Source organism: Amblyraja radiata, chromosome 18 (assembly GCF_010909765.2).
Source record: "Amblyraja radiata isolate CabotCenter1 chromosome 18, sAmbRad1.1.pri, whole genome shotgun sequence".
Taxonomy (NCBI): Eukaryota; Metazoa; Chordata; class Chondrichthyes; order Rajiformes; family Rajidae; genus Amblyraja; species Amblyraja radiata.
This window is the reverse complement of record NC_045973.1, coordinates 39956462-39969656: the sequence shown is the minus strand read 5'-3', so window position 1 is coordinate 39969656 and position 13195 is coordinate 39956462. Positions and strand designations below refer to the sequence as shown.

General features: G+C 41.5%; 1 protein-coding gene across 3 annotated transcripts in view; it reads left to right on the top strand.

Annotated features, from left to right (window-relative positions):
* Nucleotides 1–13195, top strand: part of hdac11 (histone deacetylase 11) — a 114690-nt gene that overhangs the window by 79061 nt on the left and 22434 nt on the right. For 2 of the 3 annotated variants that reach the window (XM_033037200.1, XM_033037201.1), the window contains one exon: nucleotides 652–714. The exons of the other annotated variant lie outside the window; for it this stretch is intronic. In XM_033037200.1, coding sequence (XP_032893091.1) covers nucleotides 652–714 — 63 coding nt within the window. The remainder of the gene's footprint in view (nucleotides 1–651; nucleotides 715–13195) is intronic. 3 annotated transcript variants of the gene reach the window in all.

The following is a 13195-nucleotide window of genomic DNA, read 5'->3' as shown; positions in this document are numbered from 1 at the left end:
GGTTCTGTTTCCAACTTCTCAAACTTTGCATGCACTTCCATACTCTTTTTGTTTAAATTTACAACCTCTTTGGTCATCTAAGGTTCCTTTACTTTTCCACCCTTATCCATCCTCCTCATTTAAACATGCCAGTTTTGTACGTCAATCAGCTGGTCTTTAAACAACTCACTCGTGTCAGATGTAGTTGTAACCAATAACACTTGCTCCCAGTGTAACCTCCTGACCTCTTGCCTAATCAAATTATAATTTGCCTTACTCCAGTTTATTACTTACCCACAAGGTCCTCCTTTCTCCCTCTTCAACAATCTGAAAACATATGGAGTTGTGATTCCTATCCCCAAAGAGGTCTTCCACTGGAACACCAGTCACCTGGCCAGGCTCATTTCCCAGCCTCCCAGGTTGGACTTGTCCACATACTGTTTCAAGAAATTCTCTTGATAGACCTCACAAATTCTGCCCTGTCCAGGCCTATTGCACCGAGCAAGTCCCCATCAATATTGGGGAAGTTAAAGTCACCCATGAAGACAACCTTGTCGCTTTGGCATCTTTTGGAAATCCAGCTACATATCTGTTCTAATTCTGCTCATATCACTTATGAACTGATGTACTTTTGCTTTCCTAAATTGTAATTATGACTATTTCTTATTGCAGTTTTTGTTTGAGAGAGTGGAAGGCGTCTCGAAGGCAATGATCATTGATTTAGATGCACACCAGGTAATTCACCACAATCTTTTTATACACAGCAATTCTCTTTTCCTCACCTCTTATTTTATGAACTGATACAGATTACTGACTTGCTGAGATATATGCTTTCTAAATATGTTGGAATGGACTGATGAAAAGCCACTGATTTGTTTAGTCATAAATGGTGTAGGGAAATTACATCATTTTGAGTACAGTATAAAAACAGCTATTTATTCAGCATTTATTGTTGCTGGTGGGTGGTCTGAGAATCATGGTGGATGTTGGAAGGTTGGGAAGATTGAGGAGTAAATATATCCTGATAATCTGAAGTTGGAAAGGGTGTGGAAATGACCCGTCAGCAGAAAAGGCACAGAGTGCTGGAATAACTCAGCGGGTCAGGCAGCATCTCTGGAGAACATGGATAGGTGACGTTTCACACAGTGCTGTAGTAACCCAGTGGGTCAGGCAGCATCTCTGGAGAACATGGATAGGTGACGACTCGAGTCGGAACCCTTCTTCAAGCTGATTGTACTGGGTGGAGGAAGTTGGAAGATAGGTACGGGAGGGACAAGCCTGGCAAGTGATGGGTGGAGACAGGAGAGAGGGTTTTGTTTGGCAGATGGTTAGACAAAGGCCAGAGATGAAAAGCCAAAACGTGTGTTAAAGGATTAGTGAGGAGTGAAATGTGGAGCCAGAGGATGGAATATAGATGAAATGGTGGGGGTGGGGAAGGGGAAAGGGAGAAACGGGTGCACATCAGGTTGGCCACAGAGAAGAGAGGGGGGGAAAAAAAGGGGGGGGATGGTGTGGTTTGTCTCCTTAAAATTGGAGAATTCAAGTTCAAGTGGAATACGAGATACGAGATGCTGAGTTACTCCAGCATTTAAGTGTTTATGTTCGGTGTAAACCAGCAACTGAAGTTCCTTCATACACAGTTTTGGAAAGGATGTGATTGCATATTTATAATATTGTCTGAACATTATATCACTGTGGCAGCAATTCCTTTGAATGGGTGATCATCACATTTTTCAGTGAGGAAATGGGGTGCTGGAGTAAAGGGGGTGTCCCACTTGAGCGACCTAATCCACGAGTTCTGGCGAGTTTGCCCTCGACTCATACTCTCGCAGCATGGTCGACATGAGGTTGTAGGAGGTCTTTATAACCCTCCTTCATGCTCGAGAGTAGTCCCCGTGTACCTGAGGCCCCAGCTAGGTCGTGGCATATTTTTCAACATGTTGAAAAATGCCCGCGAGTAAAAAAAGGTCACCATGGAAAAAAATCGATACTTTTTTTACTCGTAAGTTTAGTCGTAGTAGGTGGTAGTAGGGCAGCTTGTTAGTCGTTGGTAATCGAGGGTAGTCAAAGGTAGTCGTAGATAGTCTTCATCATAGTCGAGGGGAGGTCGAAGGAGATCGAAGTCTTCACTTTCCACTATTTTCCCGAAGTTAGTCATAGCTAGTCGTAGCTCGTCGAAGCTAGTCTTCAACATAGTCGAAGGAGGTCTTCAACATGACATTTTATCTAACTCTCCTAAACTCTTCTAAACTCGCCAATTAGGTCTCCCAAGTGGGACAGCCCCTTAACTCAGCCCACTGAATCAATCTGAAGAAGAGTCCCAACGTCATCTATTCATGTTCTCCAGAGATGCTGCCCGTTACTCCAGCACCATGAATTTTGAATATTAACCATCGTCTGCAGTTCTTTGTTTCAATTAAATACAATGATAATACATTACTCGGTTAACGTGGACAATAGCATTAATTAACCCCACACCCCACCTCTATGGTCTGTTGTAATGAGGATTCACTGTACTGTCATAATCAATATTATTCTGCAATTCATAATAGGAACATGAGATTGTTAAATATGTGAAGTAGAGGAAAGGTCCTCATGCAGTTGCATAATGTTGTGTATTAGAGTTATAGAGCGTGGAAACAATCCCTACGACCCAACATGTCCATGCCGACCTATATGTCCCATCTACACTAGTCCCACCTGTCGGCGTTTGGCGAATGGAGTGAAAGGTAAGGACCAGGGGAACCCTATACCTGGTCTGTCTGGGGAACGAGGGATGAGAACTACAGGAAACAGAGGAGATGTGGTTGAGGGCACCATATACAGCTGAAGAAAGAGGACCTCAGATGACAGAGAAACTATTTATTTTAATTTAACGAGTGGTAATGTTGCTGCCTTACCGCGCCAGAGACCCAGGTTCGATCTTGATTATGAGTGCTGTCTGTACAGAGTTTGTATGTTCTCCCTGTGACTGTGTGGGTTTCCTCCGGGTGCTCTGGTTTCTTCCCACACTCCAAAGACAGGATTACAGGTTAATTCGCTTCTGTAAGTTGTAAATTGTCCCTCGTGTGTAGGATAGTGCTAGCGTACAGGGTAATCGCTGGTCGGCGCAGACTCAGTGGGACGAATGGGCCTGTTTCCATGCTGTATCGCTGAACTCTAAGTGTTGTAAAATAGTGATGATATTTCTGTACATATTGGATCTTTGAAAAGGAACTGGGTTACTCAAAAATAGTATTAATATTTGTTGGGAAACAGTGATAAAATTGATAGCACATGGCAGAATGGTGTTGCACTACGTTTCTGGTTTCTGTTCCATATAATTTGTTATCTTAAAAGACTAATCAATGAAAGGAAAAATTGACTTAAATAATTTTTACCTTGAGCTAAGCGGTCATTGAATTCAATTTGAGTAATATTATACATTTACGTTTGTTTCCTAACGGAGTATTCACTGTGTCTTTAAATGTTTATAGTATTTTTTTGATTGGGTTTTGTTGTGGTAATAGCTTTTAGCATTATGATGCATGAAACACTGCAACAATCAGTTACAAACTATTATGGTAGGTCTAGATAAGTATTGTTGATGTACATTACCATTTTTACAAGAACAGTTGTATACGGTGTATGGCAAAACACCAACTATTAATCATAAAATGAAATATGATAAAAGTAATGGAAAGTTATAAATTATAATCTCCTTTATCGTTATTCAGTGCAGTAAATGTAGCTGGTGTTGAGGGGGAATGTAGGCATGATTTATTGGTTTTATTTATGCTGAATTTTATTTCCTCTTTGGCTTTTTTTAAGCCAAGCTTAGATAAGTGTCTTACTCGGTTTGCCACAGAGCTAATGCGGTATTTTGCAGTGTAGTTTGTATTTTTTGACCATCTTGAGGCTGACAAAAGATGTGAAGATCTTGACATTTCAGACAATCCTCACTGGAACTTTTCTGTGTGACCCAGACAGCTGTTTCTGCTTCTTGCATTGTATTACATGTTTAAGGCCTATATTTGTAGCTTGGTGCCTAGGCAACTGCATCCTTGTCCTCTGGTGCTGTGAACACATGGCAGAGATGGTGCTATAATGCAATGAAGCAACTGTGACAGTCAAGGATTACACTCAAGGCCTGAAACAAATCTGACTGATATCCTTGTAATAGACTTCAGTGGCTAATTAAATTGTTCTCACTGGATGGCTATTAATCCATTCTGATTCCTGTGGGCTTCAGCTATACGTAGGGTTGTATCAAATTATTGCATGTGTTACGATGTACCTTTGTTTACAACTGACAAAGTTTTCATTCCAAATAACGCTATCAAATACTCCAATGCTAATCTTTTGTATTAGCAATCTCTGGAGCAAGGAGGCAAGGAATGAATGCTGTGTATTAGAAGAGCGATTATAATATGGGATAAGTAATTTGGGGGCCTCAGCTTTCTCTTGAAGGAATATTAATTCAGTTCTCACCACGTTATTCTGAGAATTTAAACTTTGTTTGAATTGGGAAATTGGTGACTAAATGTCACTGTGGAGTTGTCATGTTGCGTAAGCAGCAGAAACACCATCTCCATTCATCTAATTGAGAGATGGCTGCAAGGATCCTTGATAGTATTAGGTCATTCATATTGTTTGCACTGATTGTGTTCAATTAAATGTTTTCGAGCCATTACATTTTGATGTTTGAAATTTGGTACCTTATTTTCTTAATTTATATTTAATAATTTTGCAAAGCTTGGACCCATAGAGTCTTCATTCAACACAAGATCAAATTGGGAGAGTAGTGATTTATGAGCTGGCGAAGAGCTGAAGAGAATAAAACAACATAATACCACAATCACATTCCGATATATTGAGAGTTGTCTGTTAAGCCAGAGGCCATAGCTTAGTCAACTATCAACATAATTTCAGCCATATTGTGAACAAAACCTCTTGTGCAATCTGCTCACCGCCCCCACACTGTACTAATTCTGTGGATGCACAGGGTTTCTTTGTTGAAAATCAGGCCTGTATGTTGTACGTAACTTCAAGAGGTATATAGGGTCATGAGGGGTTTGGATAGGGTAAATGCACAGAGTCTTTTACACAGAGTAGGGGAATTAAGAACCAGACGATATAGTTTCAAGGTGCAGTGGAAATGATTTAATAGGAACCTGAGGGCCAACTTTCTTTTGCACACAATGAGTGGTAGGTGTATGGAAGGAGCTGCCAGAGGTGGTAGCTGAGGCAGGTACTATCACAATGTTTAAAAGACATTTGCATAGGTACATGGATAGGATAGGTTTAGAGTGATTTGGGCCAATTTGGATCAGGAAGGTGTACAAAAGGCAGGCCAAGTTTAATTCACAATGCCAGTAAATGTGGGTGGGAATTAATAGAGCAATCGGGAATTCCCTATCAGTCTTTACCAAGGGCAGTATCTTCACAGTGAATGGTAGGGCCCTGGGGAGTGTGGCAGAGCAGAGGGATATTGGAGTATGTGTACATAGTTCCCTGAAAGTGGTATCACAGGTAGAGAAGATGGTAAAGAAGGCTTTTAGTACATTGGCCTTCATCAGTCAGTGTCTTGAGTATTATAGTTGGGACATTATGTTCCAGTTGTACAAGATGTTGGTAACGAGAGATTCAACAAGGGCATTTATTAGAGGTTAGATTTTGGCCAGTCTGCCATCGGAAGATTGTCATTGGGCTGGAAAGTGTACGGATGCTGCCAGTACTCGAGGGCCTGAGCTACATGGACTGGTTGGGCAGGCTAAATATCTATTCTTTAGAGTGCATGTGGCTGAGGGGTGATCTTATAAAGGTGTCTAAAATCACGAGGGGAATAAATATGGTGAATGCACAGTTTTTTTCCCAAAGTAGGGGAAATCAAGAGCCAGAAGACATAGATTTAAGGTGAGGGGGGCAAGATTTAATACGAACCTATGGGGCAATGATTTCACTTAGATGTTGATGGATATGTGGAACATGCTGCCAGAGGTGATAGTTGAGGCAGGTACCATAACAGCAGTTAAAAGTCACCTGGACAGGTACATGGATAGGGAACATTTAGATGGATATGGGCCAAACAAGGGCAAATGGGACTGGCAAATGAGATTGGTCGTCTTGGTTGGCATCAATAACATGGGCCGAAGGGCCTGTTTCTGTGTTGTATGAATTTATGACTATTAATATCCTGGGATGATAGAAAGCTTATAGTGCAGAAACTGATATGAAGCCCCTCTCTATTTTGTTACTTAGGTAGACCTGGTTCTGGATTCTGCAGTGACTGATGAGGCCAAGGCAGGACCCATAGACTATATCACACACGTGGCAGGAGATATCCTGGAGGATGTGTGGATGGGTTGTTTGAGTGGTCCATTCCATTTGCTGTTTGCGCTGGGCTTCCAATGCATAGCCTCGAGGTTCTCAGTGCCATCACAAATCATTATTCTCTAGGAATTCATCGGAGTCAGCAAGGATGGTTCATTTACAAGGAAGTTGTGAGGACCATCTTGACTTACCCTCTCCCTACCTGCTAATGTCTTCTGTGGCAGAGCCTGACGCAGGTTTGTTTCGTTAGACTGGTGTTCGACTCATAACAGCCTGGTGGTGACGTGCCCTCTGGAGGGACTGAGTGTAATTAGAATCTCTACACTGGGGAGGATTGACATCAGATGGCCCAACTCCTGTTGGTTTACTTGTTCTTCTAGAAGATTTGGAGAATTTTATGGAGGCAGCATTAGTTTGACCTTGACAATCCTAGAAGCCCAAAAGACAGGAATGTAGGAGGGCAAGGACTACCGGAATCTCTGCTGCTTGCTGGTGCATGGTTCTTGTGTTGGGTTGGATTTAAATCTTCAACACTCTTTCTTCATTCATCAGCTAATTATACACCAAAATCCATTAATGTAGAGTTTGTTTTCCTCTTTCAAGGTATAAAAAGTGCCTGGATTCACCCAGTGGAGTGAAGGGATCTATTACTCACCTACACCCTTCATTTAGCCTCCAATTCCCTGCTGCTGGAGGACTTGTCATCTTGCTGACCCACTGCAGCTGTTAATCTACTGGCAGTCCTGTGCTGCCAAGAATAATATTTTCACACCATTCCCTGCCTCAACACACCCATTAAATGATGCACCTCTAATAAATATCCTTGTTGAAGCCAGTTATGTCCATCTTCAAAGACACAATGACTTTGAATGGCCAGTAGTTCTTTTAAGAACTGCAGGGAAAGAATATCTGACCTTTAAACCAGTTGAGCTAGCAATTGTGTAGCAGCATAATGGGACATTAAAGGGTGGAAGCTTGAGAGAGGCTCGAGTGGTCAGATTTTATCAAGTATAGGCCCAGGTGATGAGCAAGATGCAGTCGGGATGATTCACCTCTGAGGGAATCATTATCTAAGGTGCTGGGGAGGTTGATGTGAGCACACAAGGTTTCTTCAAACAGCAGCTAGTTGTAGGGTGGTGGATACTTTCAGGCTCCACAGTGGTGGGCTGAGTAAAGATAAGCCCTTTTTAACACCTTACACATGACTCAATTTTTCATTTATGGCCTGCTTCAGTTCTATAGCCATACCGATTTCTGGCCAAGTATATGCGTTAAAATTGGTATTGCCTGCTAGTTGACATCAGCGCACACCACTGGCATTAATGCATCAAAGTACAGCATCATGGAGAGCGCTAAAAATCAATATCATCAAAAAAAGCATTTTCAATTATTACCCCAGTCTATCATTTCTATGTCTGCTTTGTAGAAAGTGAATTTCTCCAGATCAAGGATTCAATTGCAACTCTACATTCTGGAATCTAGTTCCTCCAGCAGTTTGATTTTTGCTCTGATGTTTTCAACACACTAGTGCATAGTCGTGGGGTCACAAAACGTGGAAACAGGTCCTTCGGCCCAATTTGCCAACATGTCCCAGTCACACCAGTCCCACCTGCCAGTGTTTGGCCCATATCCCTCCAAACCTGTCCTATCCATGTACCTGTCTAAATGTTTCTTGAACATTGCAATATCGTTGAGTCGTTGCCTCAACTACTTCCTCTGGCAGCTTCATACACCCACCACTGTTTGTGTGAAAATGTTACCCCTCAGGTTCCTATTAAATCTTTCCTTTCGCCTTAAATCTATGTCCTCTCAACCTCGATTCACCTACATTGGGCAAGGGACTATGTGCATCTATCCGATCTATTCCTTTCATGATTTTATACACCTCTATAAGATCACCCCTCATCTTCCTGCGCCCCAAGGAATAGAGTCCCAGACTACTCAAACTCACCCTATAGCTCAGACCCTCTAGTTCTGGCAACATCCTCGTAAATCTTCTCTGTACCCTTTCCTCCTGCAAAAGTAGTTGAAGCTGGAATTGCATTGAACTTTGTTCATATTTAAAAGTCTGTGACATTTTCTGTGTATTCAGGTGAACTGCATCACTAAAGCTGTTGTCATTGAGCAATGGTTCAGGCGGTATTTTTGGTCTTGGCAGATGTGGAGATATAATGAGAAATAGTGAAAAAAGGTGGATCGAGAGGTAGAATCGTACAACATGGAAACAGGCCATTCAACCTACCAATCCATGCCAGCCATTCACCATGGTTGATGTCTGTTATCCCTTTTTCTCATTCATTCCCCTAGGAGCAATCTACGGAGGTCAACTAACCTACTAACACACACGTCTTTGAGATAAATAGATGAGACATGCTTATAGGGAGAATGCACCAACTCCACACAGACAACACCCAAGCTCACAAATGAACCTGGGTCTCTGGCGGTGTGAGGCTGCAACTCTACTGGTCAACCTGGCGTCATCTTAAATGTCTCTCCTCACACCTGAAGCCTATGCCCTCTAGCTTTAGAATCTTCTATCCTGGGAAAATGACTGTGAGCAATGACTTTAGCCCTGCTCCTCTTTACTCTCAAGCATTTCTTGACGTCCTCTGAGTGAAGACTATATGTATGTATTTATGTATGTACTTAATCTATGAACCAATGTTGTATAACGCTAGTACCTCCACCAATGTACAGCGTTTTCGCCAACGAGAGTTGTTTTTTAAATGTGCTATAGAAATAAAAGTGACTTGACTTGACATAGAAACATAGAAAATAGGTGCAGGAGTAGGCCAATCGGCCCTTCGAGCCTGCACCGCCATTCAATATGATCATGTCTGATCATCCAACTCAGTATCCTGTACCTGCTTTCTCTCCATACCCCCTGATCCCTTTAGCCACAAGGGCCACATCTAACGCCCTCTTAAATATAGCCAATGAACTGGCCTCAACTACATTCTGTGGCAGAGAATTCCAGAGATTCACCACTATCTGTGTAAAAAATGTTTTTCTCATCACAGTCCTAAAAGATTTCCCCTTTATCCTTAAACTGTGACCCCTTGTTCTGGACTTCCCCAACATCGGGAACAATCTTCCTGCATCTAGCCTATCCAACCCCTTAAGAATTTTGTAAGTTTCTATAAGATCCCCCCTCAATCTTCTAAATGTTAGCGAGTACAAGCCGAGTCTATCCAGTCTTTCTTCATATGAAAGTCCTGACATCCCAGGAATCAGTCTGGTGAACCTTCTCTGTACTCCCTCTATGGCAAGAATGTCCTTCCTCAGATTAAAACTGTACGCAATACTCCAGGTGTGGTCTCACCAAGACTCTGTACAACTGCAGTAGAATCTCCCTGCTCATGACTTGACTTGACTTGACTCATGATCTTGTACACCTCAATAAAGTTACACCCCCCCCCCCCCCCCCCAGCTTCCCACACTCCATAAAAGAGTCCCAGCCTATCCAACCTCTCTCTATAACACAAGCCAGGATAAAAGATTCTAAAGCTCAAGAACATAAGCTTCAGGTGTGAGGAGAGATATTTAAGATGGCCGCAGGTTGACCTGGGGTGTTAGTAAGTTAGTTGACCTCCGTGGATTGCTCCTAGGGGAATGAATGAGAAAAAGGGATAACAGACATCAACTAGTGTGAATGGGTGATCAATGGCTAGCATTATATATCAAGGTGCTATATAAGGATCAGTTCATACTTTGTGGTAATTGGTACATGATATATTAAACGATGTTCAAGGAGATATTAGATTAGCCACATAGTATTATAGTCTTACAATCTAAAATCTACATAGCTAGGCAACATAGGTCACAAAGTCAGTACGCAGAAATTTGTACAAAAACTGTAATGGCTCAGTTCAAATTCACGTTGAATTCACCGGGCTGTTTGTTATGTTATAGCTCCACCATGTGGTCACATTTAGTACATGTGTTGAATAATCCACTAGAAATCCTGCCTCCTTGGTCAGGGGGACAGATGATTGGAAGAAATAAAAGCAGGAATAGGTCATTTAGCTCCGTGCGCCTGTTCTCCCATTCAATAAGATCACGACTGGTCTTTTACCTTTGTTTTACTTTCCTGTACCTACATTACCTAGTTCCCTTAATATCTGAAAATTATATCAGAAGTCCTGCAGAATCTTTTTATACTTCGATAATCACCGCTCACTGCTCGAAAGTGTAAAGGTCCAGCTTACTTAATTTCTCTTAATACAAATAACACCCCCTCCTTCCCCCCCCCACCCCCCCCCCCCACCCCCACCCCCCACCCCCCCCCCCCCCCCCCCCACACCAACTATTCAGCTAATCAATAGTGAATATTTGTTGTATTCCTCCTATTGTAAGCATATCCTTCCTTAGGTAGACATTAGACCTGTACATAGGTTTTCAAATAACGTCTCGCAAATAGCAGGAGGAAGGGGAGTTTCCTTTTATACTACAAGACCTCTTCAGTAAAGACTGACTTTGAGCAGGTTGGCTTCAGTGAGTAGTACAGCCATTATCTCACAGCTCCAAGAGCCTGGTGCAATCATCAACTCGGGTATGGACTTGGAGAAGGTTGCATTTTCTCACTGTGCTCCTCAGCAGGGTTTCTCTCCACATCCCAAAGATGTGCTGCTAGGTCAACTGCAACTGATCTGCAGAATGGTAAATTCCAAATCAATCAACGGGAAGTTGAGAGCAATGAGATAATGGTACATGCAGTGAACGACAAATGTGGTGGATGGGATTGTTCTGATGGAGGCTTGCATGGATCCAATGGGCCAAATGGACTCCTTTGTCGTAATAGGTGCCTGCATGTTAACTTGCAGTAGTTCATGAGCAAGGGCACCCAGGTACCTTGGAAGGACAACACCTTTCAATCGCTATATCATTAAAAAACAATCCACCTTTTTATTTTCGGCATGGTGAATGATTTCATGTTTCTCCACATTATGCAAATGTGGTTCTATTACTCTTTGACACTTCGTCCAAATTATTAATATAATTTTGAACAGCTGAAACCCTACAAGTGATCTCTGAGGCACCAATAAACAATCCTCAATCTATGCCAGGACATTTCCTCCTGATCCTATTATTTAGTAGCTTCTTCTGTAGCACCTTATCGAAGACCTCTTGAACGTCAGGTTCCTATTACAGTGTCATTGAGTCATACAGGATTGAACAAGCCCTTCATCTCAACTTGCCCATGCTGACCAAGATGCCTCATCTAAGCTAGTCCTATTTGGTCTGTGTTTCTCTAAAAATTCCATGTTGTTTCCATAAATTTCCAATGTTGTTTCTCTCCATAAATAGGTTCATATTAGATCTTTACCTCCTCATCTTGAGCTTGTACCTTCTAGTTTTTGTTTCCCCAACCCTGGGAAAAAGACGTGCATTTGCAATGTGCTCTGCTTGAGATAATATTTGCTACCTTCTGATCAGTTGGAGCCTTTCCAGATACAATGAAATGTTGGAAGATGATAACTTTTGCAACCACAACTTCCATATTCACCTCTTTCAAACCCTTTGGATACAGTTCATCAGGTCCGGTAGATTTACTGTATCAGTTCCATTAATTTTGTCCGTGCATTTTTTTCTTTAGTGAGTTCAATGTTTCAGGCCAATAACTCTTCATCCAAATGTTCAGAGTGCTTCTACCATTCTCTGTTTTTGTTTTTGATTATCACTAATCACTAATTTGCTTTATTGTTGCAAATTTATTTCTTCGGCATCATTCTCACCCTGTTGTTCTGCAGTTTCTGGGACATTTTTTGTCTTCCATAAGAACAGGCATAAGATAATAAGTTTAATTTCTTGCCATTTCCTTGTTGTCCAATATAATTTGTTTTGTCTCACTCAATAAGTGACCCATTTAAGCATTTGCTATTTTTCCCCTTTTTGATGTATCCAAAGGAGCTTTTACAATCTGATCTAATGTTTCTGGTTTGATTATTCTTGTTTACTAATGTCCGTTATCAATTTTGTTGCTCTCCTTTGATGAATTCTGGATATTCTCCAATCCTCAGGCTTACCTTTCTTTCCAGCACCATTATAAGATTTTTCTTTTAATCAAATACCATAATTCACTTCTCCTGTTAACTATGGTTAGACCACTTTTCCTGCTGGGCCTTTGTACCTTTAAGGTAGAAATAGATATATTTGTTGTAGACTATTTCTTCCTGATCCTATGTAGACTATGTAATAATTATTTTAATTTTAGCTTGCGACCATCTCCGATATAGTCTCTTTAGTTCCCACCACTTTTAAAGTCTGTTAAATTATGAATCTTCTTGAACCATTTCATCTAGTTTGGTTTAGTTTAGTTTAGTTCAGAAATACAGGGCGGAAACAGGCCCTTCAACCCTCGAGCCCGTACCGACCAGCATTCACCGCACAATAACACTATACTTAAACACCAATCCAATTAACCTACAAATCTGTATGTCTGTGGAGTGTGAGAGGAAATCAAAGATCACGGGGAGAACACACAAACTCCGTACAGACCGCACCCGTAGTCAGGGTCGAACCCGTGTCTCCGGCGCTGTCAGCGCTGTAAGGCGGCAAATCTACCGCTGCACCACCATGCCGCCCTACTTTACTGTTAGCAATATAATATAATAAGGTATAATGTGAATGAAAATACATATCTACTTAACAAAAACAAACATTTTTCTATATAAGGTAAAGGGAACCCATGTGTTTTGTATTCTTGTTTTGTTCGGTTCTAGCTGCAGAGATGTTATGAAAACACCAAATTAATGCAAATTGAAAGCAATGGTTTGAAATCTGGTTTTAGGTTGGTAGTATTTGTTGATGTGCTTTTAAAATAAAATAATTTTCTCATGAGGGTAGAACTGGGCTGTTTACTTGAAATGCTTTCTGGTTACTAAATGAGCAAGACTGCAGGAAT